The sequence below is a fragment of the Myotis davidii genome, unplaced genomic scaffold (assembly GCF_000327345.1).
Source record: "Myotis davidii unplaced genomic scaffold, ASM32734v1 scaffold1185, whole genome shotgun sequence".
NCBI classification, from domain to species: domain Eukaryota; kingdom Metazoa; phylum Chordata; class Mammalia; order Chiroptera; family Vespertilionidae; genus Myotis; species Myotis davidii.
In genome coordinates, this window is record NW_006296007.1 from 72,295 (window position 1) to 91,451 (window position 19,157).

General features: G+C 51.2%; 1 protein-coding gene across 7 annotated transcripts in view; it reads right to left on the reverse strand.

Annotated features, from left to right (window-relative positions):
* Positions 1 to 234: 234 nt before the first annotated feature.
* PPFIBP2 (PTPRF interacting protein, binding protein 2 (liprin beta 2)) overlaps positions 235 to 19,157 on the reverse strand; it is a 138,320-nt gene continuing 119,397 nt past the window's right edge. For 5 of the 7 annotated variants that reach the window (XM_015568606.1, XM_015568605.1, XM_015568607.1 and 2 more), the window contains 16 exons: positions 18,407 to 18,474; positions 16,827 to 16,884; positions 15,878 to 15,919; positions 12,954 to 13,092; positions 11,782 to 11,814; positions 11,222 to 11,363; positions 10,443 to 10,571; positions 8,580 to 8,730; positions 8,181 to 8,292; positions 7,857 to 7,945; positions 7,422 to 7,544; positions 6,045 to 6,170; positions 5,158 to 5,346; positions 4,062 to 4,232; positions 1,772 to 1,837; positions 235 to 676 (listed from right to left, as the gene is read on the reverse strand). In XM_015568606.1, the coding sequence (XP_015424092.1) occupies positions 605 to 676; positions 1,772 to 1,837; positions 4,062 to 4,232; positions 5,158 to 5,346; positions 6,045 to 6,170; positions 7,422 to 7,544; positions 7,857 to 7,945; positions 8,181 to 8,292; positions 8,580 to 8,730; positions 10,443 to 10,571; positions 11,222 to 11,363; positions 11,782 to 11,814; positions 12,954 to 13,092; positions 15,878 to 15,919; positions 16,827 to 16,884; positions 18,407 to 18,474 (1,710 nt within the window). In that variant the 3' untranslated portion in view covers positions 235 to 604. Of the gene's footprint in view, positions 677 to 1,771; positions 1,838 to 3,496; positions 4,233 to 5,157; positions 5,347 to 6,044; positions 6,171 to 7,421; positions 7,545 to 7,856; positions 7,946 to 8,180; positions 8,293 to 8,579; positions 8,731 to 10,442; positions 10,572 to 11,221; positions 11,364 to 11,781; positions 11,815 to 12,953; positions 13,093 to 15,877; positions 15,920 to 16,826; positions 16,885 to 18,406; positions 18,475 to 19,157 lie in introns of those variants that run through there. The other 2 variants (XM_006770925.2, XM_006770927.2) reach the window with 2 other exon arrangements.

Sequence of the window (19,157 nt, forward strand, 5' to 3'; positions counted from 1 at the left end):
TGTGTGCGTGTGCCCAGCTTTACCCACAACCTGAGACAGGTTTGCTTTGCAGTTGAGGGTAGGTGAGGGCAGCCAGGGCTGGGAGGGAGTCTCGCTGCTCCTTTCCTCTTCTCACCCGGATCCCTCACCGACCAGATTCCTGTGAGTGGCAACACGTGCCTCTGTCTGGCAGCAGCCCAGGGAGGGGCCCTGTTATCCCCAGCCCGGCTCAGTCACCACAGCGCACTCGGAGGGTGGCCTCAGCACTTTCCCAGCAGAGCCTTTATGCAGGCTCGGCCCCGCCCCTTTGGTAGAAGAGCCTCCCGCTGTCTCCAGGAACAGCTGTGTCTGCACCCACATCTCAGTGCCTCCACACAAAAGTGGTCACAGCCACATATAAAAGTACAAAAGGTATAAAAGCTGTGGCGAAGGGCACAGCGCTGTTGAAAATGTGGGGCGCTGGGGCCACCTCTGGACATCTGTCCCAGCCCCAGAGCCCTGCCGCCAGCACCCACATCCGTCCGAGGTGCCCTGCCTGCCTCAGCCTGGCTCTGCTGGCTGTGTGCCAGCTGCCCCCGCAGCAGAGCCTGGGGTCCACGCGCGCCTCTTGGGCTCGGCCACGAAGTCATCTCCAGTCCTCGGAGTTGGGAGTGGCCGGGTGAGAGTCGTTCAGCATCTGGTCCTGGCTCAGCATGGTCTGAAAGGTCACAGCGGAAGGCGCGGTTGGACGGGGTTTGGGTCAAGGCCACCCTACTGCAGCTATGTGGGAAGCAGGGAGTACTGGGGGTGGTCCCGCCTGACACTATAAGTTCATGGTGTCCCAGGGACCCTGCTGTTGGGTCAGATCAGACAGCATGATCAAGATGGTAAATTGCTCATACCTTAGAGGTAAAGTTGCTATTTTCAAGGCCACCAGAAACCTATTAGAGGTGAGAAGGGCAGAGCTGGGTGGAGTCATTTAGGTGTGTGAGCCAAGAAAAAAACAATTGAATAAAAATGATCTTACTTGGATTCAGGGAGATGCCCTTGAATACAGCCTTCTTTACCTGTCTCTATGGGAATCAACAGGACTTAAAATGTATGGGGCCCCCAAAACGTGAACTAAGCTAGCCTTTTCCTGCCTCTTCTAATCTGCCTGTGCACCTTGCAAGGAGCTAACTTTAGCCCTGCTTCACAGAAACAGAACCAGGGCTCAGAGAGAGAGTGATTTGCCCGACATCCCAGCAGGGGCATGAACCAGGCTAGCCTCGCCCCCGGGGTACTGCTCTCCCCGAGACCAGGCTGCCTGCTGGGCACGCCAGTATGTGCTCCCGTGACTTCAGGATGTCAGAGGCATGACGGGAAATATGTGGGTCTCATGGGCAAAGAGGGTAGAATAGTGTCTACCAGGCCAGAGGTGAGGCTGGGCATTGGGCTGACTGGGCAGGTAACCATCTCAGTTTCCTCACCAGCTCTGAGCCTGGGAAGAGAGGCCTGGCGTGCTTTAGCTGGTTTTTGCTCGAGGTCCATAACCCTCCCCAGGGCCCAGGGCCCTGAACTGCTCAAGGCCCAGCAGCAGGCCCGTGGAGAAGGCACGTGCACTGCCTGCTGCCTAAGGGCTGGCTCAGGCTCTGGCCCCAGCAGCCAGCACCCTCCTTTGTTCTCTCTGCACCCCCACCTCCGCCCCGCCTCAGAGCTGCTGCTGACACAGGCTCTGGAGTGGGACAGGGCTGTCCCATGCCTGTGCACCACCTCACCAATCTCACAGGGCCTCCCAGCACCTGTCCTACTGTGGAGAGAGTCAGGGTCCTACCGTGAGGCGGTGAATGTCTTGGGAGAGGAGCCCTATCTGCGTCACTGTGCCTTCCGAAGGTGCCATCTGTAAAATGGGCAGCGGCCCGGTCAGCACATGTGGACTCCCCTTGTGACTCACAGAAATGGCATGCACATCTTCTCCAGCTCGGGCATGCTCCCTCGGGATGCACACAGGAGTGGGCCAGGCCCTGAGAGCACATGCCACCTCTGTCCCTGGGGAAGCACGGAGCCTCCAGCACCCCATACCGCCATGCACATGCTCTCCTGGGTCCCTATCTGGCAATAGTTACAAGGGTAACCCAAGCAGGGCACAGACAGGGCCTGCCAGCAACAGCCCTTTCCTATATGCTCAAGGCTCTATTTCCAGAGCAGAGAGGAAGGCCTTCAGGATGCTGAATACACTGACACCCATAGGACTCCAGACACCGATGCCCAGTACAGGCACAAGGGAGCATCCTTCCTCCTCCTCTGGTAATGCTGGCCCCCCCCTCCTCCCTGAAACCTATTTGATCCTGTAAATTTGGAAGCACCCTCTGAGGGCATCACGTGTGACCCCTCATTTCACAGGTGGGAAAATGGGGGCCCACAAAGGGATACAGGCCTTGCTTGAGCCCACACAGAGAATTAGTGACGTAATTCCATGCAGTTTGAAAACAGACACATGCAGGGATACCCTCCCTGGGATGTGAAAAGAATTAAGGGGTAGCCCAGCTGGTGTGGCTCAGTGGTTGAGCATCAACGCATGAACCAAGAGGTCATGGTTTGATTCCCGGTCAGGGCACATGCCCGGGTTGTCGGCTTGATCCCCAGTAGCGGGGGGGCAGGAGACAGCGAAAAAGAAAGACATAAGGGTCAGAGCCTGCCTGAGTATGGTTCTACAACTATGATACCCAGGGACCAACCTTGAGAAGCACCTGCCACACAAAGTCCCAGGCACTGGCATCAAACACCAGCCATGCCAGCTGGTGAGCTTGTCCATCTCTCATTGGCCGGAAGTGAGGGGAGACCAGACAGAGGCCATGGCCTGAGGTTACAAGTAGTTTAAGAAGCAAATCTGAACACTGGCTCCCTCTGGGACAGAATCAGAGTGTCCTCAATGGGGTCATGAGGCCCTGGGACACCAGACGGTCACAATGAGGCTGTTAGGCTTCTGCAGATGAGGCCTCAGGGGACCCAGAAGAGCCAAAAGCTGCCCGGGGCAAGCTAGAATCTCCTGGGCGGGAGCCCAGGCGTGTCTCTCAGGCAGTCCTTGGCCAGACAGAGCCAGTCTGGAAGACCCATTATCAGTTAGTAAGCCTCTAAATCAGGAAGCAGGTCTTTGCAGCCCTGCCAACACAGGCGGACCAACCCCCACAGTGGCTAGGGGCCCAGCCAGGCCCATAACAGAGAAGCTGGCAAAGCACATGAAAGAGCAGAAAGTCCTTCCAGCAAGGCAGCCTTCTTGTCTCCCACCACAACCTTCACTGGGTGGCCCATGCTGAAACAGAAACCAACTGTGGGGTCTGCACGTGAGATGTGACCTACAGTCAGGACGTGTGTGAGACATGAGGCGGGTGGAGCCTGAGGCTACAGGGCCACAGGCCTCCTCTGAAGGATGTGGGATGGGGGTGGGAACCCGTCTCCCGGCTGAGTGCCACCGGCTCTCACGCTGTGCAGGGGGCAGGACTCATCTCCAGATATGCTCGGCTCTCTTCCCCACCAAGACTAAAGACATGCTGTACGGTTTGTTTTCCACATAAATATCGTTTTATTACCAGGAGGACGTGACCACCTCTGTAGTAAGGCACAGCACAGTGACACTGTCATGGTGGCAGAAACCCCTGCTGCTGTCCCTTGGATCACAGCCGAGACGGTGGCACAGGCCTAAGGCACTTGAGATTGCCCCTCAACTGAAGCACAGTGGACGGGCCTGAGAGTGAGCCCCTGGCGATGGTCCAAGGTCTCGGGACCTGTGTCCAAGCTTGTATATTTCCAGGGGTGCTGAGGATGGGACACTGAGAAGTACCAAAAATGTACAGGCATCTTTTAGTGTCTTTCCCCCTGAGTGAGAGCACCTTTGGCAACCGTTCCCAAAGTCTGGCCCCTCAGCAAAGGTGCGACTCCATGCCCTGGCCACCCTCGGGGTTCGAGAGACAGGCCCAGGGGAACACGATGGCTGAGTGTTCTCTGCGAGCCATGCACACGCAGTGGGTGAGAGGCAGTTATGTGCTGACACACACGGTGTTACTGTGAGTTCTCAGGGTGCACAGAGAGGACAGGTGACAGGGGCATCAGCTAGTCTGTCCCACCTGGTCCAGCCCATCCACTTCAGGGCCATCGAGTGGGCCGAGACCCCGGTAGCCACTGTAGACCCTGTCACCGACACTGTCACCGGGCTCCATCGGGCAGATGTAGTCCGTCGATTCGTCGAACTTCTTTTTCCTTATGTTTCCAAAATGTGAGAATCCCAGTTTCCTTGGCTAAAACACAGCAAATGCAAGATTATGAGAAGATCATCAAGCTGGTGTGCAGGTATGACTGACAATACCTTACACGGCAGGCCTCTGAGGAAGATGCAAGGCAAACTGCTTCTGGAAAAACTCTTAACCAAACAGAGCTCCTGTAAGCAAATATCCATGCTGGGGAAAGACCAACAGGTAAATGATCTTATGTGGAGTGCTGCTCCCCCAAGACTCGGCTCCTGAGACGCATGCCTGCCGTCCCAACAGGGATGTTGGCATTGCCCGGGGGCAGGGATGCCTAGAGCCCTGCCTCACCACAGCTGCTGGTGCCACACAGGGGAGCTCTCCTTCCTTCCACTTGCCCTTGTGGAGCCACAGGGGACAGGCCTGGGTCGCCCTCCTTCCCTCTCCAGCTGTGCCCAGCAGCGTTTCTGATGCTCCCCTGGACACACTTCCTGTCTTGCTCCCTTGGGGAAGGAGGTCTGGGAAGGACCTGGTCGGAGGACCATGTGGCTCAGGCAGGTCAGATGGGAGTGGTTTTATTCTGAGAGCACCGGTGAGTGGTGCTGGGACTGGGACAACCTCGGGACTTCTGGATAACTATGTGCCAGCTGCCAAGGGGAACACTCCCGTGGCACAAAACTGAGTTTGACTGCAAGGAGCCCAGGCCCGGGAAAGTGAGTCAAGGTAGAGGACAAGCTCCTAGCCTACCGAGAATAACTGCTTCCTGCACGCGACGTCCGTGTAAAGCAACCTGCACTTTGTGCCTTGGACTCAACAGTGGCCGGGAACTAACACACTAACAGCGAGACCACAGCAGAGCTGAGAGAGCTCCTCGTCCAGGTGCACGCACTGGGTTGGCCCCGGGTGCTAAGTCACTGCTGTACAGCATGAGGGCAGGAGGAGGGCCGCTGGACCGCTGCACAAAGTGTCCGCCACTCACCCGGACTTTGGCTGTGGTGGTCAGTGGTGTGTAAGCTGGTGAGGTCATTTTCTCCCGCTTCTCCTGTTCAGCCTCAGGACCAATCAGAGCATTGAATTTGGTAGTTAGGTGGCGTCTGAGGAGCGTCTTTTGTGGGGGGATATTCAGAAGCATAGCCAGGGTGTCCCCAGTGAAGCGTGGCTCCAGGATCTAAAAAGAAACCAGACAAGCCACCCAGTGGGGACGAAGGGGCTCCAGGTGATGACTAAGAAATGCGCTTTCCCCACCCACTGTGGGCCTGGGTGCGCCTCCAGGGAAGAGCTGAAGTTCGCACTTGACCTATGTCCCATGCCCCTCTCTACCTGGCCCAGAGCCTGGCTTTGAGCAGACACTAGCACAACTGCTGATGGAACATCTCCTTTTCACAGACGAGCAGAGAACTGTGACCTCTTAGATAAGGACACCTCCCAGGCTCCACTCTGGTTGACATCCAAGCCACCCCTTCCTCATTTCCCTGCTGGCTTTGCCACTTGACAGATCTGAGTGACGAGAAGGACTGTATCACGGCAAGCAGGAAGCTACATTTTGGTGGCATCTCAATCCCTTCCCTGGCCCCCATGTTCCTAAGGGGGAGGTAGAGCTGAGGGCTGATTCTCACACAGCCCCTTTCCCTGGAACCCTCTGGCCTGTGGCTAGGGAAGTCCTTCCAGGGGCCGTCTTGCTTCTATGAGGTATATTCATTCTCAACCACAAATTATCAAAACACGTTGAGACTTCAACTTATATAAGGATTTCGGGTGAAATATCAAATATTTTTACTAGGACTTTATGTCCAGCCCTTAAGAAAGCAATTTCTGAGTAGCCCAGTGTTCACTGAGGCAGGTGGGCGAGTCCAAAGAGCCACTCACAATGAGACCTCCATGGACGCCGCTCCCACGAAGGTTGGGTGCATACTCCGCCAGGTCCACCGACCGCAGCCACTCCATCACCCTGTGGTTGGACCACTGCACAACTTCTGAAGGAGAAAGGTTACCCTGTGAGGGAGAAGAAGAACGACAAGATTAGGTCTAACAGACCTCACCATGGCGCTCTGTGGGCAGGCCCTGGGAATGAGCCCGCCCCGGCTGCCTCGCCAGAAGATAAGTCCCACACCCCAGTGACTCAGGCGGCAAGACCAGCTGCCCGAGAGCGTTTCCAGTTTCCGAGAAATGGAGCTCTCATGGTATCTTGCAGGATATTCTACACTGAGATATCTGATTCCAGAATCCTGTTATTCCCTAATTCTCTCGTTAACTTTGGAAACAATAGTCTCCAAAGGCATAGAGTCATTCATTCAGTGATTCAACATAACTTTAAAGAGAACTGTCAATTATGAGCTGAGTGTTTTATAGACAAAAACATCTCCCTGGTGTGGCCAAATGTTTTAGGAGAGGACACGTTAAGATACTTGTGCCTAGGTGTCTTGTCTCTAGCGTCCCCCTCCCCCCCACCTCCCCCTCTCCCTACAAAAAGATACTTGTGCCTAAGTGCTCTCCAGTGGTAACGGGTCTTTGAAATACCCAGCATGTGCCTGGTATATAGAAAACATATTTGCTGAACAGGGAAAGAATAGGTGATGGAGGGTAGGGGTAGGCTTCGTTAGTCCCTCAGGAAGCAGAGTTAATCTTAGAGCACTTAAGACTTAGTTCCCAGGAACATGGAGGACAGGGTGTAGTCACACCCCATTAGCTTTAGGGCCCACCAGGAACTCTGAGGTTCATGGAACATTATCAAGGACCTCCAGAATTTGGGTTGCTGTGTTTAACTACACAATTTTTTCTCTAGAAAAAACCTGCTCACGGATCCCCGGTGCACCTGGGACTGGAGGTCAGTTAATTTCATATCTACTAATAGGGGGATCTAGTCCAAAATGTTTGGTTCCTTATAGGCTCCTCGTCTCCTCTCCTCTGCCTCCTTTGACACCCATCTTTCTGTTTTGCCTCGTCCCTCTCTCTCCTTTCACATTTCCTTATCGCCTTTCATTATTATGAGGGCTGTGAAAGACTCGCTGCTCCCGCCCTCTGGCCCACAGCGTGTGTCTCCCCAAGGGAAGGTGGGAACTTGATGGTCTGGTGGCTCCTGTGGGGCACAAAGCATAGACCATGGAGTGCATGGGGCACCATAGAGCACTAGCAAAGGAAAGAACCCCCAGCCAGTTCGTGATGATGTTACTCTTGCTTTCTTATACCCAATCTTACAGCTGTCCTGGCTCCGAGCTACCCAGACAGGTACCGTCCCACCCTCACCTCATCAGCTGGCCGCCGGTGCAGGCAGTGGGGGTTGAACTTGTTGACGTGCAGCACATGAATGGCACATTTGATGCTGAGATGATGTAGTTGGCTGGTGACTTTTAAGAAGAGTAGATCATTCTGGAAGAGGAAAGTTTTGGTTGATGAACCAGAGTTTCCAGAATTAACAAAAGACCCCCGAGGTTCCTTCTCAGACCAAATACAGACAAGCCAACCACATCTTGGCAGGTGCAGATGTATACACCAACAGCTTTTCTTAGCACAATGGTTCAGACTTGGTGACTTGGCACCTCTTATGTGACAAACAACATGATTTTCAGACCTTAAGGATGTGAGGGAGGTGGTGGAATCAAGTTTAAAATAGCCACTCCAGGGACAGCTGAGCTGAGAGCTCACAGGGACGAGTGAAATATTGAAAGGGAAAACCCTCACCACAGTCAGGTACTGCAGCATGCGTCCATCAACTCTGGATTCATGAAACTGGTCTTTGTACTGGGGTAAGCCAATATCATCAAGCCAACCTGCAGACACAGGAGGAAACAGATGAGGTAGAATTCGAGAGGATGGGAGAATGTGGGTGCCACAGGAAAGGGGGCAGCAGATGCTCGTTTTGGAGTTCTGGCTGGACTCCCCATAAGGTTTAGTAATCCATCTGCCTTCCTCAAAAAGACAGCCGTCTTTGAGACACACATTCCCAGGGAAACCGTCTTCCTGGAGGAGCTGCCAGAAACATAATGCACATAAGCCTATCCTTACGTGTCACCCAGATGTGGTCTAGGAGTGCAGACTTCTCCTCCTGCTTGGTGTTGATGGCTTTTACTGCTAAAACCAGCTTCTTCCTGTGAAGAGGGTGCTTAATTCCTAGCTCCTGAAATTGAAAGATGAAGACAGATGTGAATTTTCGGCGGGCAGCTAAACCTTCAGAGGACGCTGTGTCTGGGTGGAGATATTCCACCTGGGTGGCAGCAGAATCCTGCACAGCGACAAGGGATCCATTTGCAGCAACAGAGGGAGTCTGGGCCTGCTCTGTCCACTCTGCTGTGTGTGGAGCCGGGAGAGGAAGAGTGGGGGTGCAGGATGATTGGCGAACCTTGCCTCCCATGCATCGGTTTGGGGAAAGATGGGAATCTCCTTGCCCAGAGGCTCAGCTCTTACCTTTTCCATGTCCTGAGGGGTAGCGGTCAGTAAAGTGTGGCCAGAAGTCACCCACTGTCTGGCAAAGATCACGTACTGAGCCAGGCCGAAGTCCTCCAGCCACAAGCACACGCGCTCCGTCGGCCACTGGGCGAAGGGGGCATTGGGGTCACTGGGAAGCAGGAAGACAGCATTGCCTGTGAGCGGGGGGCCTGAGGCTCCATCTGTACGTAACTGAGCCTCACAAAGAGGGGGACTATGTTTTAACAAACACGCCCCACCATGGGATCTAGTTGAAAAAAACTCCACACACTCATCTGAGGTGGTCTCTAGTTTCCGGTGGCAGCTGGTATGAATTAAAGTCTGTAGCCGCTGAGAGCATGGGACTGTTACACGATCCTTGTGAGGCATGTTTATGTGTGCCATGGTTCAGGCACATGTGCACACGTGCCTCAAGCTCAGAGTCCTGCCCCATTAGGATGAAGAGCCACACTGAAGCATGTTTTCCACAGGGTTCACTACCACTTTTAGGAAAACACTCAGAAAACTAGAAAAAAGGGCCAGTTCTCTAACATTAAAAAACAAAAACACTCCAATCAACAACAGCTAATACCTAATGAAATACTAGGGGCATTCACATTGAAGCCAATAAAAAAGCAAGCCCAGCCAGCTTGGTTTAGTGGCTGAGTGTTGACCTATGAACCAGGAGGTCACAGTTCAACTCCAGAGTTGCAGGCTCGATCCCCAGTGTGGGATGTACAGGAGGCAGCCAATAACTGATTCTCTCTCATCATTGATGTTCCTCTCTCTCTCTTTCTCTCTTTCTCCCTTCATCTCTGAAATCAATAAAAATATATATACATATATTTTTAAAAAGTAATACTTTTTATCAGTGCTAATATCAGCACTAATAACCGAGACCTATAGGCAGTATAGGAAGAGATGAGATAAAGATAAGAAGTATAGCCATTAGAAAGGTAAAAATAAAAGAAAGCCACTCCTTTCAGAAGACTGTCCACCTTGAAAACCCTAGAGAATCAGTAAGGTGGCTAGTTATAAAATACACACTCATGTAATATTTATGACATGCATCAATCCACAATTTTCTATATACCATCAGTGCACAGACACTAACATGTTTTGTTAAAATAATTTAAAAATCCCACTCATAGCAACCAAAATGATAAAATGTCTAGGAGCTGCCTTTTCAAAGAATGTGTGGTCCTGAGTCACCGCCTGCGGGGACGGGGGGAGGTGGTAATTGTAACATCCAACTGAGCAGCATAAAAAGACATGAATAAATGAAGAGCCAGATCGTGTTTCTAGACAGGATGCCTGGGTATTACAAAGCCGTCAATTCTTAGAGACATCAATTTTTCATGTAAAGTGTGAATATTAATGGCACACTTAAAATCTCCATAGAGTCTTCTTTGGGAGGAGATGAGAGGAAAGAAATTGACAAAGCAACTTTATATTCATTTTTAAAAATAAATGGTGATTTATGGAACATATAGAAGGCTAGATATTTCAAAAGGTTCCTTCCAAGAAAGTACCCCTAATATGCTGGTTAAAAAAACATTTTTTTAAAATGCCTTGTTGAGTTGTTAAAAAGGAGTGATTTCCTTGAAGGGCCAGAATGACAAAAACAACACAAAACAAAAAAACACACACAAAAAAACAAAACACAACACCAAACAAAAAATACTCTTGCTTCTTCCTCCATGTGCCTATGAGCATGAGTGAGGTCTACTCACGTCCAACGGGGAAAGGTTGGAAAGCTCTGCCTTCCATCCCTGGATTCTCTGGGACATCCGGCCCCGGCCCTGCTCCAGCCTGGCCAGGATTTCACACAGTTCTTTGTAGATGGACTAGAGGGAGCCTTACCTTTTCTGACCCTTGGGGTCTCTTGTCCTAGAAAGCCTTGGCCCTGCAGTCGCCCGGAGCCCACCTCGCCGAAACTCCGCCATGCCCGGTACATCGGTGTTGAAATTTCCTGACTGAGTTCTTCGGATTCTGTGTGGAGAGCACCCATGGAGACTGTCAGGGACAGCCTGGAAGCGTGGCCTTGGCGCACCCCCTCCTACACAGGCCCACACAAGCCAGACCCAGGACTCAATGGCACTGCTTCCTGGTGCCTCCCCAGAGGCCAAGGATCATGACCTGTGATAGCTCCTGGGCCAGACCCAAGCCTCAATTCTAACCCTGCCTCTGGAATTTGGGCCCCTCCCTTTGGGAGTAAAAGTGGAGGTTGGTGCTGGTTTCTGCCTCACTTCACAGACTGGGTCAGTTGGGCCAGCAAGTAGTCAGCTTCTTATTTTCAAAGATGTCTTAAGACACAGACTGACCTCTAAAAAGGAAGCAAGTGGTCTCATACATGTGTCTCTCCCAAAGCACATGTGGCTGAGCTGCAGAGAATGTGCTCAGGGTGTGTGGAATGGGTGGGCGCCTGGAGTGAATGGCATGTAAGGTAACTGGCTATATTTAATGGATGTCTTTCACAGTTCTCTTTCTCTGGGCCCTAAAAGAAGTCACTCAAATTCTTGGAGCACTCCATTTTCACTGCTTTTGTAATATTTAATTGCACAGGGGTTTACGTAGACTCTTTGCCCAGTCAAGAAGAATATTAATCCCAAGCAATATAATTACAATCACCACCAACTTACTTTCCCCAGAATTTCTTGATGCCTTTGGGACTCCGTTTACCATCTGGTGTCAGGGGAGACTGGGGACCCGACTCAGTACCAGAGGACGTGGATGAGAAGTCGTTGGCCATAACAGAATCATCCCAACCGCTTTCTGTGTCTCCTGAGATTGAAAGAATGTGATGATGTGTGAATGAGAGGAAGGGCCATGACCTTCAGAAACTTCTCCCCCAGGCCTGGACATCCTCCCGTGGGCTGTGGGCATTGGAAAGAGTCTGCCCAGCTCTGCCTTCAGGGCAGAGCTTTATACCAAGACCTCAGTAGGAGGCTCGAGCACACTCCAGGTTTCTCTCGAACGACTTAGGTTTAGGATTCAAACCTGGGTGAGCTAATGCCTTCAAATTCTAAGGGTTTGGGGTTCAAATGCTTGCAGTTAACTCCAACAAGGAGGGTGCTTTCTTTTTCCCAAGGGAGATTGGGGAATGCAGGCAGGAGGGGGACCTGGCTGCATGCTCAGAGGGACGGTGAGGGTAGGGAAGCAGGGCATGTCACGCTCCACCTCACCTGGAAGGGTACAGTACCTAATACGGGGGCACTGACACTCCGGCCACGATCTCCAGCCAACCAAGAAGCAGAGAAGCCACATGAAGAAGCAACAGAGGCCCAAGTCCAGCCCACCAGAGTTATAGGGAAGCAAAGAAATAAACAAAAGTCATCGAGCAAGAGAGAAAAACTCAAACAGGAAGAAAAATAATCCCAACGAGGAAGGAAGGGGAGGAATGGTGACTAAGCTCAGCACACAGGGCCAGTGCAGTGAGGGGAGGCTTCAGGCGAGGGGACTGGACACCCCTGGAGCCACTTCCTGGCAGGTGAGGTATCCACAGGTAGGGAGAGGGAGGAAGGGCGGCAGGGCTGAATACACCGGGCCCCACAACACTTGTGCAGGTGCCAGGACTCCGTCAGACTAGAATGTCCAAAACCACCGCAAGTCCAAGTCTGTCTGAGTGTCACCAGGACATACTCACTCGGGAGCTTATCTGGAGCTCCTGCAGCCAGAGGCAGAACTGGCCAAGGACAGACGCCAGTACAAGGGCTGGCACAGGGAATAGCCAGGGATGAGGAGTCAGGGGTAGGAGAGCTCGGCCAGGACCTGAATATTCCCTCCCGGGCCCCATGGATATGCGATGCTATAGGGGAAAGATGGCCTCTTCTGCATGAAAAGCAGCAGAGACCTCCACGGTTTCAGGTCCCAAGCATCCAACGGCTATCTGTGCACTGGCATCCTTGCCCACTGGCCTCTGATTCCATTTCTCTAAGGAAATGCTCTCCCTCGGGAGAGCCCATAATACCATCCTACTGGAAATAGAGAGGCTGCAGAGAGGAAGGAGAGACAGGAAAGGGAGGTCAGGGGGACAGAGGAGGCAGAGCAGGGACAGGAAGGGTGGAGTAGGGAGTCTTAGAAGGAGGGAGAGGAGGAATGATGGGAAGGGCAGGGAGGGGTTCAAGAGAGTAGGAATAGGAGAGATAGGGCTGGAGTAATTACAGCTGGAAAGAAAGGGTGGGTGCACACCCTGGTTTTCTGGGCTCTAAGATGTTTACTGAAGGAAACATTGTGCCCAGACAGGGAGCCAGAGTCTCTGGAAGTGGTCTGACTCGTCCCATTTGCCCACCCGCCTCATTTTCCAGCTGTGGGCTGCTGTGGTGGCACAAGATCTCGTGCACTGACTAGAGGTGCCGAAGCCTGGACACTCACTCAGCCTCCGCAGGCTGTTGCCTGTGGGGTCAAGCTTGGGGGTGGTGGGAGTAGATTTGGTAGCGTCTCCATTGGGCATGGCTCCTGGAAGCTTCCCAGGTAACGTGGGGTATTTGTGCTCTGCCGGGAAAGTGCTGTCCTATTGGAAGGAGAGAGATGTTGAATTAGCCGTTAGTCTCAGACTCAGACCCCACTAGGAAACCTCGGGCTGCAGGGACAACACCCTATTCTCCAGGAGTCAACTTCACTCCAGCGGATAAGAGACCCCTCAGAGGTTAGTCAGTGCAGGCCAGGAGAGGGGACCAGAGTTCTGAGGCCACACAGTGGGACAGGCTGGAGGAAAGCCCAAATGCAGGGCTTACTGCAACTGACTAGGCAGGAAGCAGAGGAGAGATGCAAAGGAGGCCTTTCCATTTGGTGTAGTGCTCAGAGGCTCAATGAATTAACAGCTATCAATTACCCTTTGAGCCCTTTGAATAAATAAATCAGAATTATATTAAAAGCTGTTGCTTTATTATATAACTAATATATATTACACCTAGTATGATAATATATTACACCTAAATTATATGTTAATAATTCTATATTATGAAAATATTAATTTTGAAAATACCAGATTAAGGCAAAGAGAGAAGGTACACTGCACTCAGGGGAGATGACCACAGAAAATGAGCAAGAGGGCTACATGCCAACACAGAGTCCCCTAGGAACTCCGGATCATGGTCTGCATGAGGTTTCGCCCCAGTGCAATGGGCCTGGCCATAGGAAGTGTCCCAAAGAAACAGCTGATTAGGAGGGAAAGAAAAATTGGACTTATTCGGTCAAGAAAGATATAATGGCCCCTAAATTCATAAACATGAGGGAAACATAGTGCAATGCATTTGAGTGAGAATAAAAGAAAAAGAAAAGTTGAAGCAACATTACCAAGGGAGTCAACTGTGAATCACTTAGAAGAAATGTAACATGAAAGACAAAATCGATTTCAAAACGGACGAGTCAGACAAGCAATGGGAAACTTCTGGACTGAGATATCTTTTGAAGTTTCATTTAGTTAACAGCCAAGTGCCCAATACATGTCTGAATTCAGTTTGCTTATAAATCCATGTCCTAGAAATTGTTTGAAATCCAACTCATTCTTTGGACACTGAATACTAATGCCCTATAAAGAAGCTCAGAAAGGAGAACTATGAGAAAAGTAAGTGAAAATCTCAAATAATTCTGAAAGAATGGCTGGTGAGGTCAAAATCATCAGAACCTTGAGAGATGGAGACCATGTGGTTTTTAAGTTCACAGTGACCCAAAGGTAGAGCCTGGGTCTGAAAGGACAAACAGACATGTGCTCAAGCCCAACAGTGTCCAAACGCTGGTCCATGGACTGGCTGCCTCCCCATCACCTGGGGCATGTGTAAAAACCATATAAATCCCCACGTTGCAACCTGGTCCCATGAATCAGCCCCTCTGGGACTGTACCCTGGAAGTCCGTATTTTTTCTGACTGTGGGAAAGGCAGAATTCAACCAATTCAGAAAACTGAAGCGCCTGACTCCAACTTCCATAATAGACAGGAAATATGGGAGTGGAGGATGGTGGTGGTGGCGGGGGAGGGTGGGGAGTGCTCAAAACAGACTTCTGGTTGCGTCAACACTCATGCCTTCCTAAGAAGGGCAGAGGCAACCGAGGTCATTGACGTGGGCTGCTCTGGGCGCTTGCTGAGGAGCTGAGATATGAAGAGCGCATGGATCTAAACCAAGGAATGGGCTTCCAAGGTGGTCCAGATGAGTGAGAAAGAGTTGAAGGAGATAGAAAGGGCCCTTAGCTCTGTTTAGCCAAGAAGAAAAGCTGGGAAGGACTCACTGCGAGTGAAGGTTGTGCAAGGTCAGGATGGGACGCAGGGGGAACAGAAATGCTTGAATCAGGTAGCTTCCCTGGTCTCCAGGAAGAGTAAGCCTGGTTATGGGGGAATGAACTCCCAGCCAGGGAGCAGCATGTAACTGACTGCCCAGCACAGAAGCAGCACATTGAATGGGAGGAGCCTGGGCGTTGAGTCAGACCAACCTAGACAGAGCCCTTTCTCTTAGCCTCTCAGAACCTTTGATCGTTTCTAAATAGAGAATAACAGTTCCCACCTCAGAGCCCGTAAACAGAGGCACTGAAAAGGTCGTGTGCCAGGGCCTGGAGTGACAGCAGTACTACCAGAGCAGTCCCTGGATGGGAGGGCACAGGACAGACCCCACGAGGAATGTCACGCTCAAGTGTGGTCCAGGGCACAGCTGGAGGAGACACTGAGGAAACAGTGCTGATCCCAGGAGAATGAACAGGGATGCCAAAGGTTTGTGCTCTGTGCACATGAGAAGAGGATGTTTAGCTCAGAGAGGGCCCGAGGGGCTTATATCCTAGAGCTGTCAGGAGCAGGGCTCCAGAGGAAGAACCGGGATCAGCGATGGCATTCTAGGGAAGCCCAGCAGATGTATGTCAGAGACAGAGCTAGAAAAGAACACAGTGTGTCTTACAGTGTAATGAGCGCTCAGTCACCAATGTTAGATGCCGCTGTGGCTGAACGGACGCCTGGCTTTTTAACCATGGCATATCAGCACAGAAAGAGTGAACGCTGTCACCCTCCTCTAGTTTTGTGCTGAGACCATATCCCCTTTCCAGTAATCGCATCTATGCTGCCTGATTGAAGATGAATTTCTCTGAGCCTATAAAACGGAGAAGATATAGGAAACCCTACTCCACAGATAATGGAGGTGAAAGCACACAAGACAGCGGGGTGCAAGTACAAAGAAAATGGGCAATGTTGTCTTTTCTCTCACCCTCTTACCCTTTAGAGTTGACATATTTTAACGTTACAAAAGCTGTAACTTGCTAACACTCTAGCAAGCAATACAACTACATACAGGTGAGAGGGACATGCATTTAACGTACCTTGGGTTCTCCCACCAGGGGCAGTTTGTTCCCGTTGACACACTATGGAATGACAAGGAGGATTTCAATTACGTGGAGAAAAAGAGACCTCAGTCACAAATAACTCAGGACTGGCTTGAATCTGCAAGGCTCATCTCCTCCCTCCCTATTGTTATGCCAGGTAACCATCCTCCATGGCAGGAAACAGGAATCACTGACCAACCACATAGACAGATGTCCTGGGCAGCTGCCAGCATCTGACCAGGAGAAGCAAGAGGCAGAGGATCATGGGAGCAAAGCTACTGAGTGGGCCTGTGCCTCCTGCCACCTTTACCCTCTATGGTTTTCCACGGCATCACCAAGGAGGCTGATGCACTGCAGGAGACCACAGGATCTTGGGCAGTGGGGCTCAGGGAAGATGCTCTATCAGGGCAGGACCCCTTGGTCTCCAATGTCCTCACTGTGGCACTCTCCTCCAGTTCAGGGTTTACCCACACGGTCAAGGGCTACCCTCATAAAGGGCCACAGAGCCCTCATCTTCTCAGACTCTTACAAACACTTTCTCTACAATCTTCTAAATGATCCTGTAGCTCACTCCTGGGAGTGTCTCCTTTATCCAGATCACTTCATTTAGAATCTCTGCAATACACAGGGTGCCCTGAGGATACCGGGCCAGTAATTCAAGGTCTTCTAGGGTTTGATATACTCCCCATTTCCCAAAACCTGCCTCTGCCCACCTCGGTAATCTTTTCTCATCAACTCCAGGCAGCATTTCCTGGCTTACCTGGCTGCTAGGATGCCTTGGACTACACCTGACTGGTTTTCTCAAGATATTCCCATAATTCCTGCCACCCCATTAACTTTATAAAAGGCCCTACAAGGCAGGGACCGGGACCTCGCCTGTGTCCCAGCACTGTGCTGGGCACAGAGAATTAGTTCAGGAGTCTTATGGAGAGACTGATGGGCTGACCTTATCCACAGGCTCACTTCTCAAGTCTTCTAGACTACAGGAGAGTTTTTTCTGAGCCCTGGAAAAACAGGTAAGAAAGAGTTGCTGGAGAAGGAGGTACATAGTATCATTCATGCAGAGAACATTCCAAATGTTTAACCAGTAGTCTGTCTTGGGCTTAGGGTCAAGGTCAGGAAAAAGCCACCCTCTCATCATAATGATTGCATATAAGATGAGACTGGCCCATCTCAGGGATAGTCTGGTGGGACAATGTGTTGGTGAAGGCCTGAAAGCATCACTTAAATCCAGATCAAAAGTCCTTGGAATTCCTCAAAAACATTCCATTCTGTTGTTTCATTGTGAGCTGACTCTTTTGTGGTCGTAAAAGACCGAAGTCAACAGACTCAAAGAGAGGGAAGGTGCCAATATTGCCCTGTCTGAGCCTAAGAGTAACCCAGGGGGGAAGAATTACTTTAGAGTAGAGATAAGCAAATCAGCCATCCCCACTTCCAAAGCATGAACTGCTAGAGTTTTCCAGTCTGCTCAGAAGAATTTGCTTTTACTGGGGCTACTTTACAGAGAAGGGCACCAATTGGAGAGAGAAGAAGCAACACCACTGTGGTCACAAGGGTTACCTTGTGACAAGTCTCTCCCTGGCAGTAATATTTCTCAGTTCATATGAAGAAGTCAGCATCTCTTGTACATTAGTCCCTTGTGAGTCTGGTCAGTGTGAGTTACTTTCTCCCGAGTGAACTCATAAACCAAATTTCTTATTCTACTAAACTAAGGACTGGCTGGTTACCCTCTTTGACACCACTGTTTGTTCTGGGGCTAAGAGGCTCAGGGGGAATGGAAAGTGGGTTTCTGAGAGTACAAGCTCTGGAGACTCAGTGCCCATCTGGGGAAGCTTCTATCATGCTTGTGGCCATTGTCTCCAGACACCTTGGCTGACAGTCAGCCTGCTCTTGGCAGTGAAGCTCTGTATCTCCATTACTTGGAAACGTGTTCTAAAGAGCTGACATAGAGAACTAGAAATAGGTTCATTTTAGAGGGAACCAGACAGATGACAGCCAAGTGACCCACAGGCCAGCCGATTATAAGTGCATCGCTATGCAACGCTTTGCCAAAGCAATTGGACCAGCTTCCCTGCAGGAGAAATGGCCTTCCCTAGAGAGCATGGCTTGTCATAGGGTTAGAGTCCCCTTGAGAGCAGGAAAGACATTCCAGGGGGCCTGACAAAAATGACAGGTGCACATCATGGAATGTTCTCTGCTCTGATGAGCCACTGGAGGGCCCCGATGAGGTGCAGCCACCTCTCCTCTGAGGATCTAACCCCTGGCCAGGTCTTTTCTCAGTGACAGTGACCCAGACCCTCTGCCTGGGGGAAGGGAAGCCCCTCTGTGGCCAGGGTTGATAGGCATGGCTTGCTATTCTCCCTGGTGTTGGTCCCGTTATGGCCACTGTGAGGGCCTGGATTGCTGTCCTGATGGTGGAAGGGCAGGTGTTCCCAGGACATGGTGGTCATGCTCACAATGTATGGCCAGTCCCCGTCATGTTAGGAGCCCCAAGTGGGGCCTGAGGTCACAGCTTGAGCCTCCTACCTGGTTTCCAGTGATTTCTGTGGAAGTGGAGGTGGCCCCACTACAGGAGAGCTACATCTTGGAGGTATCTGCACCAGAAAGAGATGAGTCATCATAGAGGACAGTTGCTATTTGGAAACCACCCTTTCCCCTTCTTTGATGATTTCTCTTGGGGAGTTATAGTTCTTCCCCTGGGTACAACCATGGTGGCTCCGTCAATTCTGGTGCTTTGCTCTTTCAAGATACCAAGGAGGTGGGTGTAAGAAACAATCCAGGCCAACCTGCCTCTCCTTTCTGGGCCAAAGTTCACATCCTGGGAGCAGAGTCCCGACAAGAGAGGCCCAAGACTTGAATCCCAAAGGCTCTGGCTGCTCCTGCCCTTTCAGAGCTTGGTCCTTCAGCTTTTCCTTTTATTCAATGAGCCCTTTCAAGAACATTCCTTTTAGGCCAAGGTTAGCCAGAGTAGATTTCTGTTGCTTGCAATGAGCAACTCTGCTAGTGATAGAGTCACTCAACAAGCATGAGCAACATCTACTACCTGCCAGGCCCTGTGCTCGTCATAAGGCCAGCACTGCTCACATCAGGGTGGCAGACAAGTTAATTAGGATGACAGATCAATGCAACATGTCCTTATGGCACCAATTCCTACAACATAACATGGGGTTAGAGGCGAGGGAGAGGCTCCCTCTCACTGGTGGGAAGGTTAGGAGGGCTTTGGAGGAAGACAACTTGAGCTGAATCTTAAGAACTGAGTGTGAGCTCACCAAGAGAG